A 26288-nucleotide genomic window follows, 5' to 3' on the forward strand; every position below is an offset into this window, starting at 1 on the left:
AAGTTCGCTTATGCCTTGGGACGGCCCTGTACCAATGTAGGTACATCCAAGTACACTTTATTTTAATGGTTTTATTCCACTGTACCTAAGGGTAACAAAAGTGTATCAGCACAGCTGTTACATGCACTATGTTATGTAACGGTTCTTTTAAAATAACATGCATTATACCAGTGTAGGTACCTAGTACACAGTAGTACTCAAGGGTAACAGGTGTATCAGCACAGCTGTTACATGTACTATGTTGCGTAGAGGTCCACTTGTTCCAAGACACAGAAGAGAAAACACACACACTATGCTTGACTAGCCAGAAGATGCTCTTTTTGTGTAAATCTCACTTGTTTACCACCACACATGCTTGACACCATCTAAAGCAATTTTTTTTATTTTGGTCTCAAGAGAGATGAGCAGACCAAGGATATGGATCACTGGAACCATGTCGTGTGGTTTGATGGGACCAAGATAAACAAATTTGCTTTAGATGGTGTTAAGCATGTGTGGTGGTAAACAAGACGAGTTTTACACAAAAAGTGCATCATCTGGCTAGTCAAGCATGGTAGTGGGACTGACATGGTTTGGGTGTGCATGAATGCAGTACACATTGGAAATCTGAATTACACCTAAAGAAACATGCATTTCAACATGCACTGTGGCTATAGAAACAGATCATGATACTCTCCATAGGATTTCATTCAAAACTCACACCGGTGTATTGTAGCCAGGTGCACACTCAAAATATTACATTTCAATGTAAAGAAAGGTTGAAACACACACCGATTACCTCCCTTTTAAACCCTTTTCATTTCGAAATGAAAAAATGAATGTAGTTGCTGCCAAAGGTGGTTCTACAAAGTATTAAGCAAAGGCTGTGAATACTTTTGTAAATATGATTTCTTTGTTTTTTTATTTTTATAAATTTTCAAAACTGTCAAGACAACTTGTTTTTCACATAGTCATAATGGTATAATTTGTATAGGATTTTGACAACAGAGATTCATTTGTAGCATTTGGAATAAGGTAATAAAATGTGGAAAAAGTGAAGCGCTGTGAATACTTTCCGGATTGACTGTACCTACAGACAATGGGAAGCTCCATGTGCCATTTCCCAGTGCTCGTGAATTGCCGTGTCACCTCTAGTCTAATGTTCTACCTCTATGTGTCACCGCATTTGTTGCCGCACTATTGGCCAATATAATGTATGTTCCTATAGCACTGTAGGCCTATATTCTCTGCGCAAAACTATACCACCAGGCCTACCAACAGGGTTGCTGCTAATGATGTATGGATAACAAAATATACTGTATGGGTTTACAAATTAAAATGAGCTAATTGATAATGTGGGCCTACATTAAATTTGGCGGTGGAATCAGTCATTCCGATATGTTCAGGGCGTAAAATGGTTGTCCTTACTGGTTACAGATTGCATTGTTTAAACATTTTTGTATAGTGATATTGTAGATATCTAAGTCTGTTCTGTCTACTAATCTAAAAGAGCATTTTGCATATCCACACAACTATTATTATGTTCAACTAGGGCGCCCTATTAAGTGCTATCGGGTGTTCGGAGCAGTGATTCATCCACTGTCCAGCATAGGCCTCAGTCCTGGATTTTTTTCTGCCCTTTAGGCCTATATTGAAGGCAACTACCTTTAAAAGAGTCCCCACCTTCTCTCGGTCCCCTGAATACGTATCACTTAATTGTATTGCAAATGTATTTTCTAAGATTCCACTACAAAATGTGTCATATTTCATGTGAAGCTGCATAACATTAGAACAATATTGAGGGCCGGATAACACGGCCTCAAGGGCCTCAAACGGCCCTCGAGATATAGGTTCCCGACCCCTGCTGTATACCATATATCAGTACAACATACCTTTCGTTCTAAATGGACATCCAATTGTTAGGAACCATGCAAAGACGGATGAACTTATTCCAAGGAAAATCCCTATTGACAAACAACACATTACATGCTGAAGTCATTTTATGTTGGTTAGCAGAAAGATCACTCTTACTTAAAGGACCATTTCAGTCAATTTCAATATGCTGTTGTATTGCTCACGCTACCCTTGACCTGTCAGTACCAGGTGATGCCACATTTTTTGGCTCAGCCCTACAACTACAACTACAAGCCCTACAACTGCATGTTGAAATTGACTGAACTGGTCCTTCAAGAGGGGCCTAGACTTCCATAGCTATGTAAAGTTTTTACCAGAAAGTCAGTAACAGGTAGTCCTGACAGGTATTTTCACAGTAAACCTGTGTATTTTAGTCAATATTGTAAAAAGTGTAACATACATTACATTACATACATTATTTACATAGCCTACGTTACATTATATGCATTATATGATAAGCTACATTACAGTGTTTCCCACAGAAATTTTGGAAACTATGGGAGCAGCCGGGGTTTTTTGTGGTTGGGGGGGGGTGGGGGGGGGGGGGGGCGGGGGGCAATTTCACGCAGGCGTTTGGGGGTGGGGGGGGGGGTGCAAAACAAACGGCAAAACAATGAGTACAGTAGCCTACGACATTGGCACAATGGAGAAACTATAGGCCTACATTTCAGCCATTGATATTTTGAGACATTACATAACATTTTACCCATGACATGTACCTGTATAGTAGTACATTGACATTTAAATATAATACAGTCATTGAGAGTAAATAGAATGGAGGCCAAAATTCTATTTCATTGTTGAAGCCAAGTTGGAGCCAAGGTTGGACCCAAAAAGACCAAAAAATGGCCAAATCCCATTCATTCCTATGAGAGACATAAAACCCTGTATCTCCCTTAAATGCCACTCCAGGGGGATCAATTTTCGCTCAACTAGTAGGTCCCCTTGCTCTCCAACTTACCAGGGTGGTGATTTTTTGTGGTGATGTTTTATTTTAGAGAGATATTAAAAGTTAAATTGACCAATGAGCATCAGAACATGGTTTGATTGACCGTTAGAAGTCTTGTTGTTGTCCAATCAGCACCTGCGTTTGGCGTTGCTAAGGTGGAATGTAAGTTGGAATGTTCCCAAATCTGGCTTCAAAGCGTTGAATGGCAAATAGCGTTGATTTGGCGTCCATTCTATTTACTGTCAATGATTACAGTTAATCATTTCTGTTTACAACACTCTTTCATTCGTCCCTCATGCAGGGGTTTATTCAATGAAAAAAATAGGAGCACAGATAAGACTTTAGGAGCACTGTGAAATTGCATTACACCATTTCATTATTAGCGCACAAACAAAAAGGGTCTAAGAGAATAAGATAGGCCTTTTTCCCCCACACACATAGGCCTACACATTCTAAATGAGGGGTGCAAGTCACAGAGGGCCAGTTTTTCAAAACTGCTGCCAGTAAAAGGGCTGAACAACATATTACACATTTATATTCACATGCATTACACATCCATTTCTATAAGCAGCCATATGTCTCCTCTGCTGTTTCAATTAAGTCCTAGGCCTAACTCCATACAAGTATAAAACAAAGCCTGGGCAGTGTCAGTAAACTCACCCCAACTCTCCCTTCTCTAAAGTTTTTTTTATTGCTCCCAAACCCAGGCTGACTACAACAAATTGACTAGGCTTTTGATCATCCCTCTGTCGTTCAAGCACTCGTGGTTTTCTCTATGGAATGTATTTACTCCAGGAGGAAAATGCGAAGGAAATCGTTGAAATGGTTGTTTTAAAAAAATACTACTATTACTATTACTACTAATAATAGTCAAGTCAAGTCAAGTTTATTGTCAATTTCTTTACATGCACTGGTCATACAAAGAATTTGAAATTGCGTTTCTTGCTCTCCCATGCAGACATAGACTAATCTAGGTAAGGACATAGACAGTATAGACATAGACAGTACTCATACATGGACATAAGACAGTATGGACGTAGACATTGCTCATACAGACATTTAAAGTGCAAGACTGGACAACAGAAGACTTGTAGAGAACATACATTAAGAGGAGGTATTTTGTTGTGCTTTTTCTAAAAGTCCTTTATAGCGTTCTGACATAGTAATAGTAGCATTTGAAGAAAATAAATAATTAAAAAAGGTTTATTAAATACACCAGCAGCAGTATGTGTGTGTGTGTGTGTTTGTATGTGTTTTGTGTGCGTGTGCGTGTGTGTGTGTGTGTGTGTGTGTGTGTGTGTGTGTGTGTGTGTGTGTGTGTGTGTGTGTTTAGTGCAGGTAGAAAGTGCGGTGTGCGTCTGTGTGTGTGTCTGTGTACCTGTGTATGTGTGTGTGTGTGTGTGTGTGTGTGTGAGTATGAGTTGTGTGTCAGTGTGTGTATGTTTGGGTTTAGTGCAGAAAGTGCGGTGTGCTTGTGTGTATGTGTGTGTGTGTGTGTGTGTGTGTGTGTGTGTATGTATGTGTGTGTGTGTGTGTGTGTGCATGTGTATGTTTTGAGTTAGTGCAGGTTGAAAGTTCAGTCACAGATGTAGTAGTGCAGGTGGAATGTTCAGTCGCAGATATGGTGGTGGGGATGAGGGGGGGAGCGTTGTCAGTGGCCTGGCTGGCTAGAGGCTGACAGTGAAGGGAGAGTGGGTTGAGTGTTCAGTATCTTGATTGCTTGATGCATCGTGCTGCTTGCAAGCCTGGTGGTACGGGAACGGAGGCGCCTGTACCTCTTTCCAGAGGGCAGGAGGCTGAACAGTTTGTGTGCAGGGTGGCTTGTGTCTTTGATGATCATCAGTGCTTTCCGGGTGAGGCGTGCGGTGTAAATGTCCTGCAGGGAGGGGAGTGGTACTCCAATGATCTTCTTCGCTGTGTTCACAACACGCTGGAGTGTCTTCCTGTTTTTCTCCGTGCAGCTTCCTCCCCACACTGTGATGCAGCTGGACACGACGCTCTCTATGGTTCCTCTGTAGAATGTTGTCATGATGGAGGGTGTAGCACTTGCCTTCTTTAGTTTGCTCAAGAAGTAGAGACGCTGATGGGCCTTCTTTACCCATCTTCTTTTTTTTACATTTTCGAAAACTATGGCGGCCATATTTAAACTATGGCACTGCATTATATGCATAAATTATATGCATTTAAGTTTCAACACAGTCGCACGTCAGAGCACATTTTCAAACAATCAACAGCGCTAACTATAAAACCACTCTTCCGAAGGTTGCTTTAGTATGGGGAAAATCATGACACATTAAGTAATTCTAAAAATGGTTCAGAGCTTCAACTAAATGTCATGATGTGCCCATCATTACAGAAGACAACAAAAATGAGAGCTGTGTCACTGAAAATTAAATTTCTAACTCCAAATGGCATCAATAGTCAGTATATGAAGCTCTAGAAAATATTGACTTTTGTACTCAGTGCTTGAGATACTTTGCATTATTGTATGTGACAAACTTTGAAATTTCAAGTAAGGTTTACACAGACTGTAACAAAAGTATGCTCCTGGTATTTTATTTTATTTTCGAACTATGAAAAAAAGTTGTTCACTTACAGGTGTGACTTTTAGACAAATGATTTTGGTCCAGGGAAACAGCTGAACGCAGGAAGCCTGAGGAGAGGACTACGATAAGCAAGTTTCAAGACTTTCAAGACATCAAGACTTTGTAACAGCCATTATACAGGGTTTCCCAACATATACACACTTTACACTGTTCCCATAAACTGTACAATTGAAACAGTAGTAGTGGGGTGGCTAACAAAGCTGTGGGGTAGCTAACAAATTACACGCACGGACGCACATTTACACACACACAGCAGCAGGAAGAGAAAAGCCAGCTAAATGCCTAAGCCCTCTTTGGGAAAAGTTGACCTCAGTCTATAAAAACCAAAATATCTAAATTTCAGCAGCAATACTTGGTATGGGATATACACGTGCATTTGGTTTTAGAACTCTGTTCAACAAATGCATTTATTCATACAGTATATCAGAGACTCAAGACCAAAACACATTATGATGAAAACAAATGTTGTGCAGTAAGCTTACCTAATGAAACAGCGGTCATACAGCACAGCAATGCAGCAATGGGAATTTGCCGAAAGTCTTTGTCACTTGTGCTCAGCGCTTCCAAAAGATTTTGCTTGCTCCTGTAATGCACTGAATTAGAGAGGAGGCAGGTTAATACATTTTCCAAGCCCGGTAGAATGTTGAACTTGTATCTAGTAAGTAAATGGTGAAATCCACCCATAGGGTTTTTCAAAACAAATAAGGTGGAATTCTGTCCCACATGACAACGGAGTATTTGCCACAGTTCCATAATATTTCCTTTAAGTAGAATTCTAGTATCTCAGCTGTTTTAGGGTGGTTGACGTGACGCCTTGTTTTTTCGTAACATTGGTTAAAAACCTACAAAACTGTTATTTTTCCTCTAAAAAACAAATGTCAATGAAAGAAGATCTGGTACATTATGTTTCGTATTAGTCTTAGATGAGAGGAAACATTTTTGTTAAGATTTATGTAAAGGTTTATATGTCAAATATCCTGCGCGGTGTGACTGTAACATTAATGAAACCTGGAATATAATATATATAATATAATATATATAATATATATATAACCAACAACATTTTGAATAATGTATGAAGCATTTGGCATGATTGCATAAATGTGCCGCGCTCTGAACCCCAGCACTTGAAGGAATCTGAATATTGCCCCCAATCACACATAACATTTCAATGTCCATGTATTGTTTGATACGTGTTTGAATAACACTTTTAGACTGTGAGATGCCAAATAAAAGTTCCCTTTGTCTATGGCATCAGGATGTACTGAACTTCCCTTCCCCCAAACTGCTGATTTGAAATTGCCTATCCATTGCTATTGGCTAAAACAATCATTGTATGTGACATCATCCAATGTGACCTCATTTCCTGTGGAGGTCTTTTTTTAAGTTCATCCACTGGCATTGTTCTCCCCTTCTTCTTCTTCTTGCTTGTATCTTTACCTATTAACACTTCATTGGAGAGAGGGGGTGGGGAGGCCTGTGGGGAGGCATTTGGGGCCTAATGGCCTTCCCTCTCCCTCTCTCAAGCCAATAAACCTTGCATTTCTGAATTTCAACTATTGCACTGGAACTGGTCTTAAATATTAATTAGTAGTAAAACCTAGATACTATCAGATGGACGTTCGGACCGAGACGATAAAATTTGGATTAATGGATTTGAAGTTTGGATTCCCTGACTGAGCAAATGGTAAGATCTCATCTCCCTTTTGTTGACAGAATTGTGATTGTTTGTTTGAAGAATGCAGGTTAGATTCTTGAGCAAGTCTTCTTATTGGCCGAATCTTAACGTGAGATTGGTAACCGGACTGAATTATTACCGTAATCCTAATATTTCAATCCACGAGGATGAGAATTTAACGGCAAACAGATGGTGGGTGAAAAAGACCAACTATGTTAAAAACTGATGGTAGGTGAAAAAGACTACCTATGTTAATCCATTAGATTCTGATCCTATTGTGTGATTTAGTAGCTAAGCCCTCTAACTCATCTGCTCTATACATTTTCTATCTTTTCTCCTTGACTTTGTTACTGGACACACTGTGGTTTGCTCTCGACGGGGGGCAGCAGGGGCCTTCTTGTTTTTTGGGACTAGAGCTTTACTCTGTCCCGGAGGTGCAGCTGGATGAAAAAGGCCAGATCTGTGAAGGTAACCTTGCCAGAAATTGAAGCCTTGGGCCCAGGGCGAAAGGAAAGAAGACTTGTTCAATGATTTGCCTGCCTAATGGTTATTCTGTCAACTAGAGGTGTGCATGGGATCACATTTTAGCTCCAAAATGTTGTGTTTTAGACTTCTGTGCAGTGTTGGAATCAGATGCATGTGTCTGCCTTTTGTTCTTCGTCTGTGTCTGCGTCTGCCATGGCTGTCTTTGTCTCCTCCTTTCCTGTCTCAACTTACCCCTCACCCATGTCTTGATCTAAAGCAATTATCAATGTGTCTATCAGTGGCAACTGCTCAGAGTCAATCAGAATTAGCTGGCCAACTGTAGTAAATGGAGGCAGGGGTGCCTAGTTACAAAATACCCATTTTGATTGATTTTGAGCAGCCAATGTCTCAGATACCCCACAATGAAAGGAATGTTTAGCCTTGAACCTTTCCCGCCATTTTGTCTCTTTGTGTGTGTGTGCGCTGGCCAGCATCTGTGTATTGTGTGTTTGAAAACCCTTCACACCTCCAAGCTCAACTGCCCACCTGAAATCCTCCTCCCCACCCACATAGCTGTGAGAGTGTCGTCTTCAATGTGAAGTTAAACAATGCTAAAATCAGAGTGCTGACCTTAAGACAATGAAACTTAACAGAAACAAGGATATTCCCAACCACAAATTGAATTTGGAAAGATGTATGACTTTCTGTCATGACATTTTATTTTTCACCCCTTTCTTTGTTTGATTTGGTCATGATTTCATATCACCCTTTTCACCCATTTATTGTTTTGCTTCAAAGGAATCTGAGTTGATGCATTTTTGTTTTATTCACTGTTTTCTGACTTCACGTGAGTGTTCTTTGAGTATATATTCAAGAAAGTTGTTTTTCTCCCGTAACCTCTTTTTGTGCTCTCTGAAAAGCAGGCCAATTAGAAACACGTTGACCCTTGAAGGTGTCAGCTGATTAGCATGGGAGTGGCCTTTTGAGAACCCAAATGTGCTAAGTTTACAATCTTGTCTATATACTCAAAAGGAGTTATTTATTTATTTTGCTTTATACAACTTTGCCATCATATGTTTTCTTTAGATTGGATGATAATTTGGGTAATTACACTCAGGTGATACAATGAGAAGTTGTGTTTTATTTTTGTCAGTCGGCCTTAGATACATTTTTTATTTTTTTTTATTTTAAGCCACCAAACCTTAACTCTAGTGTACAGTCATGCCCCCACCTTCGAGACCATCCTCCCATGATGAGATTTTTTTTTCCCCCTCAACTTTTAATCCAAGATACTGCTTTGCAGTTGTGAGTTTTCCCTGTTCTTTTTTTTCAGAAGCAGTTGTGTGCATTGGCCAAAGGAAGCAAAAAGACTCCCCAATGAGTGTGAACCGTGTGTCTCCAAGTGCGAAAGACGGCTGGCGTTGACTATGCAAATGATGTGTTTTGAACAATCTAAACTTACTTTCTGTATTGGCTTGAGGGTTATCTACTGATGGGAATTCCAGTGGTGTTTTGAACTTCTGAGAGGAAAGCAGAAGTTGTGTACCAAGCAATACTATAGTAAGGTTTGCGGTGTTCATGTATGGCGGCGTTACCCAGCCAAACATCTGGAGAGGACTGGACGGTCCTTTGCTTGAGACTCATTGGGTGAATAAGCGTGGCACATCTCGGCGGTCATTGTTTTCTCCCTTGGCATTTTTAATTTTTGTTTGTTTGTTTTCCTCTGATTTCTCCAATCTGCTACAGTTGGAATGCCCCACAGATTGGAAAAGGGGGAGAGGATCCGTGAGTTGTTTACTTTCAGTGGAGGATGGGCAGTGATCGACTGTACCTATGAGTTAACGTGTATGAGGCCCGTAGCCTGTCCTTCTTTGCCTGTGCCTGTTTCAGACTGTGTGAAGATAAGTTGACTAAATATGAGTTTGAAATGAAGAATTCACACAAAAGCTGGTTTATGAGTTGAGATTGAAAATTTAAGTTTACACAAGGCAAATTTTTTGAATGGATTAGATTGTTTCCCTGCTCTGTGTCTCAAGGTGCCGGAAGGGGGAGGCCCCCTCCCCTATGCAGAGAGACCACCTTTTACACCTCCACTGGCAGACTGACCTGTTGATTTTCTTTTGTTTATTTCAAGGCATCCATTTGAAATTGCAAATTTCTCTCTGTGTTTGGATTATGTGTCTTTGAATTAATGAAAAGGGGGAGAGAATCCCTATGCTGACACATTTTGCTATTTCATTTCATTTTTTTTGTTCATCCATTTTATTTTGATTCTTCCATGTCCTATTAGATCTTCCTGGGTGAAACTGATGCTTGTTGAGAACATTGAGTGTATGATGCTATCTCTCTTCCCGGTAACGTTCCATTGCCTGCTCCACTGCATTGGCCTCTAAAGCCACATGACATGAAGAAGATGGAGCCAGATGATGAAGAAGAAGAGTACTACAGTTTTTCTTTTTACACTCGTCTGCACACACAACGCGTTTCACATTGCTTTACATGAAGAACTGAATGACATGCGTCACATGAGTCAACTCGTTTGCAATCCTGTCATGACAAAATTCTTACAGTCCATTTCAATTGTCTTCATATCGTGCTGCTTATGATAACTTTTTGATGGAACCAATCTCCAGAGTGCTATTTCCCTATATATTTCCAGAGTGCTATTTCTAGAGTTTTATGTGGATTAATGATTTGATAAGTTTATGTTTATGTGAAGTATTTCAACTTCAAAAGGGGGACTGAAAGAATCTGAATATTGCCCCCAATCACACATAACATTTCAATGTCAATAAACCTTGCATTTCTGAATTTCAACTATTGCACTGGAACTGGTCTTAAATATTAATTAGTAGTAAAACGTAGATACTATCACACTAGGCCTACATGTCGGCCTGAGCGAAAGGGAGAAAATCGCGTTCAAAGATCTATTTTTAGTTTTTGGCGATTTTCTTTTTTTAGCAGAATGTTGACATTTAGGTCACAAAGAAGCTGTTCAGTGAAGCAGAAATTCACATTGGTTTGTTTAAAGGCAAACATTTTGGACCACTTTTAAATAAATCTTCAGATGTTTCATATGGGCGTGTTCTACTTAGGCCTACTTCCTACTTTGAGGAACAGAGGAGAGGCGGATTTATGAACAAGCAAGCATGGCTTGTGTTTTCATCACTGAGAATGGTCAAAGCAAAACGGAGGTGCTGAATTGTGGATATTACATCTTCTATTCGATTCTATTCGATTGCAAATGAATTGCTACGCGAGAAGGGAAGCGCCGTCTGTGCTTGGTAGTCGGGACACGGACGGTCATCATCCAGGCGGTCATCCTGCCCTCAGAGCTTCTGTTTGTTTCAATTATCTGGCTACGAGGCTATGCAACGCACACATCCCTCTTTATGGCGTAAGTAGCCTTCATTAAACACAATCATTGACACAATATGTTTTGCATGAACGGGAAATGGACTAGTAGCATGTTAAATCAAAATGTAGCCTAACTGTAACCTAGCTTGATGACATTTGTTTACATTCTGTCTACTACACTCTGGCAGCAATATTTTGTATGACAGTGAAATATTTTGTTTGGAGAGTGGACAAGACTTTGTTGACGTGCATTCATTAGCATTCATCTGATCTCTATTGGGAGTTAGCATAAAAATACACTAGCTAAGTAGCCTTTTTATCACATGCTGGACGTGGTCCTGTAGCTCTACCAGGATGCGGCAGCTGACAGAACTAATTGGGGGGAAATAAATACCCACAGTAGAATGCCAGATTCACCACTTTATCAAGTTTTGCATGACAATAAAACTAACAGTGGTTTTGTCTTGATATGGTGATGATGGCCTGAATTCACCCCAACATGTTTTCACATGGGCATAGTTATTAGGCCTAGTAAGGTAGTTAGCTGAGGGAAGGAATTATTTCCTGAAACCTTTAACTGCATAGGCACCTGTAACAATTGGCTGGCAGACACATAGGCTATAGGCCTACTAACTGTCTCCAACCCAACCATTAGTAGCCTACAGGCTACATTTCTGTAACTGGCTTACATTGCCTTACCAAGGTGCAGCCTATTGATAGTGTGAATTGTGAAATGACATTCATTGACCTGTAAAACAAAACAGTAAAACACTTCTGTTCTTTTTTGTCAGGTGGTGGGAAACTTCTCCCAAGAGTCATTACACCACCCCAGCTCGTTGGAAAGGCGCCTGGCACACTGTTAATGAAGAAAGAATGACGTCCCTACTTCCGAAGACTTTGTGCACATTAACCGTTACCAGCAGTTCAGGTATTTTCCACATTGTGTACACTCAAAACATAATTCCATGAACATGATTGTGTTTCAGACTATGCTTATGGTACATTTAACATGTCTTATGTGTTTATTCTGTCACAGGTTTAATACCAGGGGGCGCTTGCAAGAATCCAGTGTGATGCTGAACCTGTCCAGTGCCAGCTACTGTACTTCACAATCCAGCAGTTCTTCCACCAATTGACAGTCTTCCTCTCCTATCCCCATCTGGACTGAACACTGACAGGTCGAAATATCTATTTGAAATGATAAGGTCTTTCTGTGCTGATGACATCACAAGACAATGCTGAGGTTATGCCACCAAATGGCACTTAACCATTTTGCGACTTATTGTGCAGTATGTATGCCAAGGTTTATGCACTTGAATGCACTAAATAGTAATGCAGGGATGTCAAACTCAGGGCCGGGGGGCACACACACACACACACACACGCAGACACACACACACACACACACACTAATGTATTTTAATGACTTGAACAACTGGGATTGAGTGTTTAAGATGTAAGCATTTGAGTATTGTAAGCATGTGCGCACGCATATGCACATTATCAGTAATTTTTGAATATTGAGTTTGGCCCGCAACTTCGTTCCAGATTTAGATTTCGACCCACTGTGAATTTGAGTTTGACACCCCTGCCCTAATGTAATGTAATGTACTTTGTTATAATTTTATGCTGCATGTTATAATTGTTGCATTATGAATTTGGGGAGAAACAAGTCAAACAGGCAGACAACAGATGTGTCCGTCTATGCCAGTGGTTCTCAACCTTTTTTGCCCAACTCTGCCACCTTGTGGACACAGGAGGGAATTACATTTAAGAAACGTGTCACGAACCAATGGACGGACAAAGGCTCTTATAGAGATGTGTGACTGTGAGACGCATCGAAAAAAATGCACTAACTCTCCTTGGCCTGAGAACATTGAGCGCATTTTAGTTTATGGCCGTTTGACTCTGTTTTAAATGTCATCACCGTTTCAAATTGTAAGCATACAAACTTCGTATCATGTCGATATCCATTCCTGACTTTAAAAAGTGGATACATAATTAACTATAAGTAGGCGGGCGGAATTGGGCATGTCCACCCAGTTGAAGAGGCTGCGCGTTAGGAACTCTTGTGACTGAAATCCTGGTTAATGTGAGTCGTCTGCTACACATAGCCTGCCTGTGTCGGCGTTTAATTTTCAAGCTTGTCAAAAGCAACACAAACAAAGCAGAGAGAGGGGTCGCTTTCGAAAGAAGGCATAGCCTAGGTTTTTTTTGTTCTCCCGCGCCGTCAGCCGGCTTTAAATTAACGGCTGATGATCATCATTCAATGTAACGAGGATGGAGTTCACAGATTTCCTTTTGTGAAGGGTGCTTGCTGAATAATGCTCAGAAATTATATTAATTTTGGTGCTCTTGTGAATATAAAAGACGACGACATTGTTATCTATAAAACACCACGTCGCCTGCAGAACGGAGGTCTCAGCTGTCAATCAATACCGTCAATCGCGCACGGAAGAGAGGAGAGGGAGAGACAGAAATTAGTTTTCCAACTTACTCCCACAGCTTTCCAACGTGTCTCCTCTGGTTTTATTCATGTTCAGTGTTCCTTGTCCGTTTGACCGCGCCAGGTTAAACGAAAGTGATTTCACGACACGGTCACCACGGTCACCAAATGCTCGTATCCAGCCATAGCACAATTTGCTCGAAAGAGATTACTATATCGGCCAGGCACGCACGCAGCATTCACAATGAAGGATGGAAATTACTGCTTTGTTGTGGACAAGGCATTTGCGCATCTCAATTCGGAGGGAAAATGTTGCCTTCTGTATGCGCACAAGTCAAACACCAAAGTGGTCCAGCAGGTGGACCGCTTTAGAAAAAAGAAAACACATCTTGTTGTAGGAGCCCTATACTTGGCGTAATGTAGATGACTGTCATGAAGTGTTAATTATATATTTATGTAGGCCTACCACATTTTAAAAATGTAGGCCTATTGGTTATGCCAGACTAGTCATACATTTTCCCTCCTGTGACCATGCGAGCAGACGCGCAATGAGAACATGGCGTTTCCTACATTCGTATTTATTAGTTTTTTTCCCCCTCACCGACAACTTTGTACATGCATAGTAAAGTGCTGGGACTGATTGCTAGGTTACTTTTTTATTGTATTTTTTTTATTGTATTATCCTTTTTGAAAGGAAGTTTGTCGACGTCAGTGAAGTCAGCGCAACATGGATTGGTTCAAAGTGTTCAAAGTTGCGGGAAATCGCGGCGATTGGTTAAAGTTGCGCTCTCGCGCAGAATTCGCGGGAATTCATTGAAGTTGCGAAAAACGACGCGATCGCAACATCACGATTTCCTGGGGGGACTGCCTATTGTAAATTCCGTATGGGGCCGGAATACTTGGCTATTATTACACACTGCCCTGCTCTCTGATTGGGCAGAGAAACTGTTAAGGTCGGAATGCTTGGCCATTATGACACAGATCCCATGATCTTGTACGTTATGAGTCATCCTCGCCATACTGTCTTTCAGATCGAAACGATTGTGTAGAACTAAAGGCAGTATGGGAGTTCCCAGGCTAGATGTGTGCATGGATGAGAAGCTAAATGGTGTTCGTAAGATAGTTGAATGTACTAATTGTATGCCTTACTGTCGTTCTTTGCTGTGCCATACTGTCCGAATATTTTCATAAACACAGCAAATTTCAATCATGTTTGTCATTCCATTAATAATGGTTTAACAATTAAAATGGTGTATATTTTCAAAAACAATACAGTATTTGCAATGGTTTCTGATTGCCATCTCATTCTGTAAAAGCCATTTTTGATTAAAACAAAATCTTAATTCTAACAGAAGACACTTATCCCCCAATTCTGGCCTGTCAATGGCTATCAGTCTGACAGCCTGTGACAGCTTGAATGGTAGGTGGGAGGGTTTAGCATGATGTCATGTAGAGGGAGGACTTAGCAGGGGGAGGGCTAGGTCATGTAGGGGGAGGACTTAGCAGGGGGAGGGCTATATAGTATGCAGGTGTGGGTTGGACAGAAACTTTCAGGGCTGAGTTCTCTGTTTTTTTACTTTTACAAGTGAACATATTAAAATGGCCACAACTTATTCAAATATTACCAGATTCCCATGTGTGAGGTGTCATTGTAAAGCTTAGAATCTCTACTTTCGGAATATATAACTAACTCAATATGCTCCAGGGCCTACTTGAGAGTGGTTTGTCCACGGTCGGTCACAAATATTAACTTCATATTAAGATATGTGAATGTGAAAAAAACTCAAGACAGTAATATTAACTACAAGTTCAGTTTCGTAACACAAATTGCGTCCTGTGGGGTGACATGTATGTCAATGTTTGTGAATGGGCAGCTGCAAGGCCAACTACAAGGGTCTTAAAGACTGGCTCCTAACCAGTCAGTACCTCAGTTATTGGAGAGTGCTGTGGAAGTTTAAGGTGACTATTAACCTCTTAATATGTCTTCATATTGCAATGTTTCTGTCACGCAATGCTTAGGTTCATTTTATGGTGTCCTGTGGTGTGACTGCTCTTATAGAAGGAAAAAAGTTTTTTTATAAATGAAAACACATATTAAGATTAAACACAATATCATTATCAAGTTAGCATGAGCTCAGATGTCAGTCATGTATACAAAAGGATTAAAATGGCCATAATGCAGTGAATTTCCTGTGGTGTGACTTCATTTTCCTGCGGTGTGACATGCCTATGCAATGTGTTGATGCAGGACACATTTTCCCAAAAATGGCAAAAAATAAGGCGAAATTCCACGGACCACTAAGTGCTTTCTTTTTTTCTTAAAAAAAAAAATTCCATCATATTTTCAGGAATTGGAAAAACGTTTTTTTTTTTTTTGCGTTACACCCTTAAACGTCAACCACCCCTTAGTTGAAGTCCACACATTAGGGGAATACAGTATGTAACAGAAGTGAGTACACCCCTCACATTTTTGCAGATTTGTAAGTATATCTTTTCATAGGAGAACATTGGCTACGTTTACAGTACATGATGATTTTAAATCCAAATTATTAATTCTGAATTAAATAGTTCGGAATTTAAAGGGGCTCCAGGTAGGATTAAAAGTTTAATTAATCACGGTCCCCAGTCAGCCGACGCTTATGCGAGTCTTTAGTAAGTGAACGATGGCTGTCGTGGTGACTCAACGCCTTCGGTTCAGCTACACCAGAGATTCTCTAAGCTATGAGAAAGGCATCTCTCATTGGCTCCCATTATAGCCCCGAACGCAGCCAAGTAAAAGATGAATGGGAGCCTATTGGGCTAAATGGCTCAGCAGGGATTTGTGACGGTTCTGTTCTCTGGTTTGTAAAGATGTGTGCACATTCTGTACCTTATCATGGAAGTTGTATTAGAAGTGAAGTTAAAGGTTCCTGACATGGCTTTGTTCTCCCAAAGACGTGTTAGTTTTGTCCTGCAACACGCTAGCATTCGGCTAATGCCTGCTGCCTGAGGAATCTCTGCGACTATTCACGACCAGAGCTGACGAGAGACGTACTCTGACTGATCCTAGCAGAGACATCTACGGTCACACACCTCAAAACCCCCCACCACCGTCCAACATGTTAATTGAAGGTGCCCAAATTCTTAAGGATGAGCGCAGTCATTTCCTTTACCCCATGTACACATGCCGCTTTTCCACCACCTTAAATGCAATAAATAACAGGTGTCCGCAACAATCCTAACATAACATAACTTTAAACACATCGACATCTGAAATCAGACTTAAAACTACAAAACAAATGGTGTAGTGCCGTAAAGTCGATTGTCACGTGTTATGTCATTGCTATAGTTGAAATAAGGGTCATTTTCACGAATCTAACACTTGACAAGATGCAAACGTGTCAGCAAATGCTTTCACTTACTCATATCTATCGAACGCGACTTCATTGTTTCCAGGGAAAAAATCACACGGGCAGATAGTTCTATGAGAAGCGTACAGCCCCATTGGCACCCATTCATTATTTACTTGGCTGCGATAACATAGCTGCAGTGCCACTCCTGGCCACCAGCTCTAGTGGTCGTTCTTGTACAATATTCCATTTTCTTTGGCTACACTCACTAAGGCCAGGAGCTCGTTCAGGTTGAATCTGGATCCCGCTACAGCGGGAATTCCACCCACTTTGTCGGGAACTAATTAACTTTGAGCATTTCCAATCGTTCTGGCTAGAGGCGTGTTCAAAGCAGTGACGTTGTTTAAGCAGAGACGTTCTATTGGGGACTAAGAAATGTTTGGTTTAAACTTTGGCTCAGCCTGTTCTACCCTCGACCAGTAGCAAACCAAGGTAGGTGGGTCAACCATGCCGTTTAAGAATGTTAGTTGTTATGATCTTGGTCAGACCAAGTCTCGAAGAGATTTGAAAGTCATGATGATAATCAGGCAAGTGATCACATCCACGGTCCGCTGTCAGAAAACCCCACATGCAAGTTTTGGTAGCGCGGTCCGAGGGAATGTCCTGGGAAACACTTATCATTTGAAAACATTACTTTACATACCGTATTCAGATTTGTATCAACTGCTGGCATTCCGGGATGAAAGTCTCACAGCGAGTTTATTTGAATCAGGCTTGTACGAAATTCCGAATTGAATGAATTTCCATTCAAAATCATGCCATAAGACGAACACTAGATGGTGCCATTACCTTGAATTTCTTTGAATTTAATCTACACCACCCATTAAAAGTACATAGAACACCACCACCTAGTTATTCGTATTATGGCATTACTTTGAATTGAAATTCTTTCAATTTGGAATTTCGTACAAGCCTGATTTGAATAGCATTTTCTCATTACGGTGTACAGTGTTTTGAGACAGGCATGCCACGGGCAGCGCACAAATGACGTCATCCTACCGAGTGCCTCTTTAAGTTATTTTGCGACGTGTATACATGGCACTTTCACTTAATTCTGATTAAATGTCTGGGGAAAATTTCGATTGGACAGAGGACATACATGCTGAGCGAGCCAAATAAGGTGTGGAAGTGTGGTCGTAAACCTCCAGTATACCCATGAACGGCGTGGCGTTTTCCATGTGCTTTACGCCCTTTTTTGGGGAAAAACATTGGGGGAAAGCCAGTGCCAGTCAATTGGTGGTGTTGGGAAAGAATAAACGAAAGTCAAGGAGCTGTTGACTAGCGTTGTTCACGTGCAACATGCCGAAAACGTGTTGTGTTGCCGGCTGTTCAAATAATATAGCCAAACAGCCGTGGCTGAAGCATGGACTGTGTTTATTTAGGGTAGCCGATGTAGCATGTAAATTAATGAGACATTCGGCTTGTTTCCGCCACAAAGGGGCGTAATGCACATTCACGAGCAAAGTACCCAGATGGCCGTTCATGCGGATCTCTTTGTACTAAAGGGACAGCTGGTCATCTTCAGCCCCAAAATATTTACCCCAGCCTGGGTCAAACTTTAGCCCTATGGCCCTATAGTGTGGATAACTGAAAATGCTAGCGTAACCCGGCTATCTTTTAAAAAACTGAGTGGTAAAAGGGTAATGTGGAGTAACTTTGTTGTGCTTCATCAGTTCGTGGTGCATTTTTACATAAATGGATGGTCGAGGCAGCCGTGGCATAGTGGTGGGGCAACCGTGGCATAGTGGTTATAGAGTTGGTCTTTCAATCTAGGAGTTGCCGGTTCGAATCCCCCCTGGCCTCTCTGTACATCTGCATCCATGGCTGAAGTGCCCTTGAGCAAGGCACCTAACCCCACATTGCTCCAGGGACTGTAACCAATACCCTGAAAAATAATAGTTGTAAGTCGCTTTGAATAAAAATGAAGGCGTCAGCTAAGTGCAATGTAATGTATTTTAATATAATGTCACAACATTTATATTCACTTAGTCTCTTAAAATTAAGCAAAAACTCTCATGTAAGAAATCGACTGGAAGTCGGCCATTTTTCTTTGTTCGAAGAGGGTCGCTGGCTCTTGTGCCATCGCGTGCCCACCGAGCATGCGTGGAACAACCAGAATTGTTGTTAAAGTGGAATAAAGGTTAAAGGTTAATAAAGGTTACATGACAGAGGAAAGTGTTTATTCGTAATTGAAATAGCAATAAACCATCCACTTTATTCGGAATTAAGTTTAATTCCGAATACATTTAATTCCAGGTTTTGGTGCTTTGGTGGTTATGGATATTCTAATTTGCCAGAAATGAAACCCCATTGAAAGTCAATGGAATGTTCTGTTTGGTGATTTAGAATGTCCATAACCACCAAAATACCTTAGCGTGGTATAGAAATCTATGGGGATAATGAAGAGGCAAGTGTGGGTCACAAGATCAAAGAACAAAAAACAGCTGACAGCTAATCATCAATGATATCTGTGCTTCCATAACCCTCATGCAATGCCACTGCCATTAACTTCAATGTTAACACAATCAGGTCAGCAGTCTAACCCATGACTGCGGTTTTGAGGAATGAACCAGGCAGAGACTTTTTAAAGCCTCAGGAAGCTTTTACCAGTGTTTAGAGTTAAGTTGTTGATTCACATGATTAGGTTAATAGCTTGTTATATCCCCGAAACGCGGAGCGTCGGGGATGTAATGTTTTTTTCTATCCCCGAAACGCGGAGCGTCGGGGATGTAATGGTTTTGCGTCCGCGTCCGCCGCCGCATCCGCCGCCGCATAAGGTCTTTCGTGTTAACGCGATAACTTTTGAACGGATGTTTGGATTTGTCCCAGATTTTTTGGGTGAATGCTCTAGGGCAGGTTCATGAACTGATTCGAGTTTGGAGGTCAGCACTTTCAAGATGGCTGAATTCAAGATGGCCGAATTTTTGTTTGGCCCATAACTTCTGACTGGGTGGATGGATTTCTCCCAGATTTGGTGTGTTAATGCTCTAGGGTAGGTTCATGAACTTATTCGAGTTTGGAGGCCAACACTTTCAAGATGGCTGAATTCAAGATGGCCGAATTTTTGTTTGGCTCATAACTTCTGACCAGTCGGATGGATTTGTCCCAGATTTGGTGTGTTAATGCTCTAGGGTAGGTTCATGAACTGATTTGAGTTTGGAGGTCAACAGTTTCAAAATGGCGGAATTTTTATTTGGCCCATAACTTCTGACTGGGTGGATTGATTTGCCCGGTACTACCTTATTTTAACAGTTTACCATTTCAGTGAATCTACCATATTAGGTACAGTGTAACAATATTTAATACCATGTAATACTAGTGTAATACCAGTGTAACAATATGCAATACCAGGTACAGTGTAATAACCAGTGTACAATATTTAATACCATGTAATACTAGTGTAATACCAGTGTAACAATATGCAATACCATGTAATACCACTTACACAAAAATACATGATGTAGTACAAAATTGGTACATGGTGTTACACTGGTATTACATGGTATTAAATATTGTTACAATGGTTATTACACTGTACCTAATGTGGTATATTCACTGTAATAGTGAACCATTAAAACAGTGTTACCATTTGCCCCATTTTTTTGCTTCATTTTCACAATAGTCATTTGGTTTTAAGCCTATGCACGTCATTGATCTATGTATAGATATTAAATATATTTCTTTAATATTTTGTATTTATCATATACGTTCATGAAAAGGTGGACGGGAGTGGTAGGAATGATGGGGGACTGGAAGCGTTGCGTTTCGGGGATATACCTTAAGCAGTCGAAGGCGACTGCATAGGCAGTCTAGTTTAGACAACCTTTTCATGATATGCAAATTTTGGGTTTTCATGAGCTGTATGCCAAAATCATCAATATTAAATCAATACAAGACCTGAACTATTTCAGTTGGTGTGCAATGAATCTAAAACATATGAAAGTTTATTTTTTATTATTACATTATGGGGAAAAAATGAATGCTAATAATTTGAGAAGGACCTCTATTAGGGCTGGGCAATATGACGATATATGTCGTTATCGTGATATAAAAGCGTATATCGTGACCTTTCTCCTATATCGTTTATATCGTGATAGTAATTTTATCAATTTTCTACAATTGTATATCATATGTTGTCACAATACACACTATAAGTTAATGTAACTGTAAAAATAAGAATAGAAAGATCCATTTTAAAGAAAGGTTGTTTTGCGACATGAAAAAATAAAGAGCAAATAAAGAAAATAACTGAAAATGTATGTAATTGTGCTATATTGTGATATATATCGTTATCGTGATATAAACTAATCCATATCGTGATATTGTTTTTTTTCCATATCACCCAGCCCTAACCTGTATTATATTCAACTATTCAATGGTCGAATTGTGAAATCAAACCAGGGGGGATGTTCAGAGATGAATTCTAGTTATTGGGTGTTCGGGGGTTTTTCCCCTGAGAAAATGTTGAAAACGTAGTCGTTAAAAGTGCCATTTTAACACATTATGTGAGGAAGGGATGCCTGTTTTAGAGGGGGATGATTTTTCACCATTTTCATTCAGGGGAATGATTTCAGACCATTTTCATTGTAGGGGGGATGGCATCCACCCCCATCCCCCTACAACTCGAGCCCTGATTATATTATATTATATTATATTATATTATATTATATTATATTATATTATATTATATTAGGCAACATGGTTTGGTGGGCCCCAGAATTGTTTCACATTTCAAAGTGGGCCTTGGTGTTCTGAAGTTTGAGAATGGCTGCTGTAGACTAGAGAGAGTGTCTGAGAAGTAGTCAAGTGCAGATATGAGTTGACCCCAAAAAAATTCTAACAAAAGGTTTCTCAGTGGTTTCCAGTTGTATCAGATGTACTTAAAAACATACTCAAAGTCTACCAAAATCAAACTTCAGGAAAGGCCTCATTTTCAAGATGGCTGCCGCCAGGCTCTTAAAAGGACTGTGGCATGAGAATTAACTTGAAATGACAAAGAATAGTGGTGTTTCAAACATGTTTTGACCATGTAATATTGTAATTAGTACATTTGCTTGATAAGTATGTGATTAGGAGTACAATTTAATATAAAAACAAATGAATTAGGACTGTGTGGTACGCTCAAACCCTTGTGTGTGTGTTCTTCTGTTGTTTGTTCCATTTTTTTATTTTTGTTTGTTTAATGTTTTTTCTTTTTTCTCTTTTTTTGGACATTTGTTTAAAAAAAAAACATATTTACATTTTGACCTGAATGTTGAACAGAAACATTTTTATGTATATTCTGCAGCTCATTCCTATCATTTCTTTTTTGTTTCAATGACCTTGAAAAGATGTGCTAGTCATCATATTCTTCCTCCCACTGAGGCTTATTGCAATTGACAACTTGACATGGTCCACAAGCAGTAGTCCATATGCCTTATAACTGCACCGTTGGGTTTGTGCAGTTACAGTGGATCATCTTCATGACACTATTAGGGGCAGCAGGCTTGCTGGTCATAGCTGGCAGGAAGTGGTTGTCCAAAAATTTCCATCCCCAGTTCACTGGATTCAGCTGGGGTCATCCCTATGTTCCCCAGGTCCCATGTTCCCCAGCTCCTATGTTCCCCTTTACCGGGGAACAAAGGACTCTTTTTTCAAAAAAGGGTTCTATGTTCCCCACTGCATCCAAGTGGACTGCTGTCGCATGGCAAAGCACAGGTTGTTGTTGCAACTGTGACAGGTTAGGTTTAGGGATAGTTTTGGTCAGGGCACAAATTTACAACTCAGAAACATTGCATTACTGACAGGTTAGGTTTAGGGATGGTTTTGGGAAGGGCACAATTTGAAAACTCGGAAACATACAATGTGGGGAACATAGAACCCTTTTTTAGAAAAAGGGTCCTACGTTCCCCGGTCCCTAACAAAGACAGGGGAATATTGGACCCAGGGAACACAGGACCCGGGGAACATAGATACGCTCCCATTCAGCTCACCTTCCTTTCCAAGTCAAGTCATGACCTGAAAGTAAGTTCTGAGTGAGTGGAATTTGGTGGAACATTCAGTCGGGGGCAGTCGTTCTGGGGTAAGAACAGATTTAGTGGTGACAAGCTTCCTGCTGAAGATGTGATAACGCAGAGAAGCAAGTGAATCCGTACTCTTACCTCCAAACAGTACTGCCATTGCCTTGGACCCATGGTCCTGTATTGTGGTGCTGTCTTGATTTGTCATCAAAAACAAATTGGCACATGACTTGAGGGTAGAGTCCCCATCGACAAGTTTGTGAAAAGCTGTCTGTTTGCCAACACCAAAAATGTGTGATGTTGAATTACCTGTTACCAGAATGGCAATGACCCAAGTCATAATGTATTACTAAAGGCCATTTGCACTGTCATAGTGGAGCAGTACTATGGATGTGAAGTTTTCAGTAACTATTCCAGCATTGCACTGGTGGAACGGCGTGCGTTAAGGGTCTACAGGAAACACATGGAATCTGTGGCCAAGTCAATTAACTAATTTAAGAGCTTCATGCCCATTTTAGACGCCATCTTGAAAATTACACCTTTGTAATATTCAGATTTTGGTAGACTTTTACTATGCTATTAAGGGCACCCTATAGTACACAAAACAGCTAATAGAAAGCTTTTGTTTCAAATACTGTTTCGGAGTAGGGTGTTTTGTCATACACACTCTTATTTTAAGAGCCTGCAGTTGTAATGTTTCTGTAAAAAAAATCCTACAAAAACCATCCAATTGTACTTAGAACCACTTATCTATCAAGGTAATATTGTAATTAGAATATTACATGGTCAAAACATGTATAAAAACACTTTTCCTGATCATTTATCAGTAATCTTATGGCACACAGTCATCTTACAGTAATTTGAAGGGCCCGGTGGCCGCCATCTTGAAAATGAGGCCTTTCCTGAAGCCAGACTTGAGTAGACTTTTAGTATGTTATTAAGGACACATAATACTACACAAAACAGCTCTGAAACCTTTTGTTAGAATTTTTTTAGGGTTGGGTGGTGTTTTTCCATAACTGCACTCGACTAAGGCCATGTTGGCCCGAAACGTCTCGAAATGAAAAGAAATTATAACAAATTTAAGAGGTTGTATGTTGTTAACAGATCAGTTATCATTGTGTCGAAGTTACATTTCTTTAATGTTGTCCTATGAAAAGATGAACTTACAAATCAGAAATGTGAGGGGTGTACTCACTTCTGCGACATACTGTATGCATGACATTTTCTCACTTTTTTTTTCCTACTAACAACTTTCCTTGAAAACAAGGTGAGATACATTTAGAAAACTGACAGAATTCTCCTTTAAATAATCTTTCATTGGATCACTTGTTACAGCCTCAGCCAACATACGCTGCAGCGAAGCTTGTGAAGTACACATCACCTCTTAAGCCAGCCACTGCTGATTATAGGATACATACTGTTATACAGCCATACAATTATAATTACATTGCATGTGGTGTGAAGAAAAGTAATTTAACAAACTCTACCTGATAATACAACAATTGTTACCATCGTATATACAGCTGGTGCACCCAGAGTCTTCAGTTTGTGGAAGATACCTGTGAAAAACAAATTTTTCTTTAAAATTTCATGAATTTATATTTAATTTTCTCCATTGCTGTCGCACAAAATCCTTCAAATTCACTTCACTTTAATTCTTGTAGCCGCACTAGCAAAGCCATGACCATCCCTTTAGCCTTGTATACTAGGTGAGCCTTACAAATTGATCTAGCTAGCAGACCTGCTTCGTTGGAGAAAACCAAAGTGATGCAAAACCTGTTCCTTGATCATAACAATCAGTCTGTGCGTAAGAGGACATTCTTTCTGAATATGAGTAGCAAATTAATATGGAAGGTTTAGCATACTGACTGCCTTGCCTGCATGCATCCCTTTGTAAGTTGTTTAGTTATTTCTGAAAATAAATAAATAAAAATAAATAAAAGGTTCAGTCAGCAAAACACACCATCTAGGCAGTGTCATTAGGTTTTAGTCTATTGTCAGTTGGTGGCTACTTGCTAAAACAGCCATGAAGTAAACGTCTTTGTAATTACCTGGGAGCTGGTCTAGATAAGGAGCAGTCTTCATTAGCAGAAGAACACGGACAAAGTTGAGAGTAGCACAAGCAGATGCCTCTCCCAGAGATCCTGCAGACAGACAAAATAACAAAATATTCATTGATGCCCCGAGGAAAATGTACATACTGTAGAGACAACTATGATCTCATGAAATACCTGATCTGAGTAAATTGTAAAATTGCATACCCTCAGCAAATCCCCAAAGTATAAAACATATACCCAAAAGGATATCTGGACACAGAAAGCGACTGAAATGGATCAAGCAAGCTGTTGGACTGTTCTCTGAAAAAAAATAAAGACAATTATTAACATTTATTTAACATTAAACCACATTACTCAAAATATGTCCCGCTTTCCGAAATATTTGTTTGCGAGTAACAAGGCTTTTTGGCTCAAGGCTTTTTGTGAATGTAAACAGCTAACCTCTGTCCCATTAGGGCAGGGATGTCAAACTCAGGCCTGGAGGCCAAATCTGGCCCACTGAGTCATTACATATTAGCCTGGTTCTCACCGACCACCAGGGGGCTCCGGAGCTACACACACGCACCGTCGGTGAGAACCAGGCCAATTCAATTTGGCCCGTGAGATCATTTCAAATGTTTATTACAGTTGACCTACATACACCATAAATGTACTGTATAACGCATTAAGACATGACATTTCGAGCATCACAGGAATATGAGTGGGCCCAGGTCAGTGAAGCAGCTCACACTCAAATGCAAGAGAATGTGTAGGCACATTTGAACTATGATGGGAATTTGTTTGTGATATTTCAATGAGTATTAAGTGTGTGTGCACAATTTTAGTCCGGTTTTTTTGTTGTCATAAATAAATATTGAGTTTGGCCCGCGACATTGCGACAGATTTTTATTTTGGCCCTCGGTCAATTTCAGTTTGACATCCCTGCATTCGGAGTTCAGTCAGTTATCGTCCTCTTTAATGTCATAACTGGAATGACTAATTTCCCAAAATAATAATTGAATACATGTCAGCACTATCGGTACATAAGAGCTGATTCCATGAAACACTATTGAGCATGACCAATCTTCAAATTTAACCGTGCAATCGGTATAATTAAAGTAAATTAATATAACATAATTTCTTAAATAAATGAAGACTTCTCCAGTAATTGTATGGATTCTCTCACTGAGTAGCCTACAGTATATCCACAAACACTGCTTATTGTCCATTTTTTATTCAGTGCTGTAGTTTTTAAATAGCATATCGTATGGCATAACCAACCTTTCTTCCGCAGAAGGAGCCAGGCAAGTATAGTGTATCCCAAGGTGTACAATAGGGTTATGGTGCACAACACCAGTATAGATATGTGCACATTAGAAAATCCTAGAGAAAAGAAAGAAAGGATACGGTAATTACAATTGCACATTGAGATTTAATATTTTATCATTTCTGACCTATAAGCCGCTC

The 26288-nt window shown here is 40.1% G+C and overlaps 1 protein-coding gene across 1 annotated transcript in view; it reads right to left on the bottom strand.

Annotated features, from left to right (window-relative positions):
- Positions 1–236: 236 nt before the first annotated feature.
- The window catches only part of LOC134439276 (butyrophilin-like protein 1), a 29768-nt gene continuing 3716 nt past the window's right edge, over positions 237–26288 (bottom strand). Inside the window, exons 4-9 of the mRNA XM_063189179.1 lie at positions 26103–26204; positions 25047–25142; positions 24837–24929; positions 24273–24344; positions 5997–6041; positions 237–256 (exon numbers count right to left, since the gene is read on the bottom strand). Coding sequence (XP_063045249.1) covers positions 237–256; positions 5997–6041; positions 24273–24344; positions 24837–24929; positions 25047–25142; positions 26103–26204 — 428 coding nt within the window. The remainder of the gene's footprint in view (positions 257–5996; positions 6042–24272; positions 24345–24836; positions 24930–25046; positions 25143–26102; positions 26205–26288) is intronic.

Source organism: Engraulis encrasicolus, chromosome 22 (assembly GCF_034702125.1).
Source record: "Engraulis encrasicolus isolate BLACKSEA-1 chromosome 22, IST_EnEncr_1.0, whole genome shotgun sequence".
In the NCBI taxonomy this organism is placed as follows: Eukaryota; Metazoa; Chordata; class Actinopteri; order Clupeiformes; family Engraulidae; genus Engraulis; species Engraulis encrasicolus.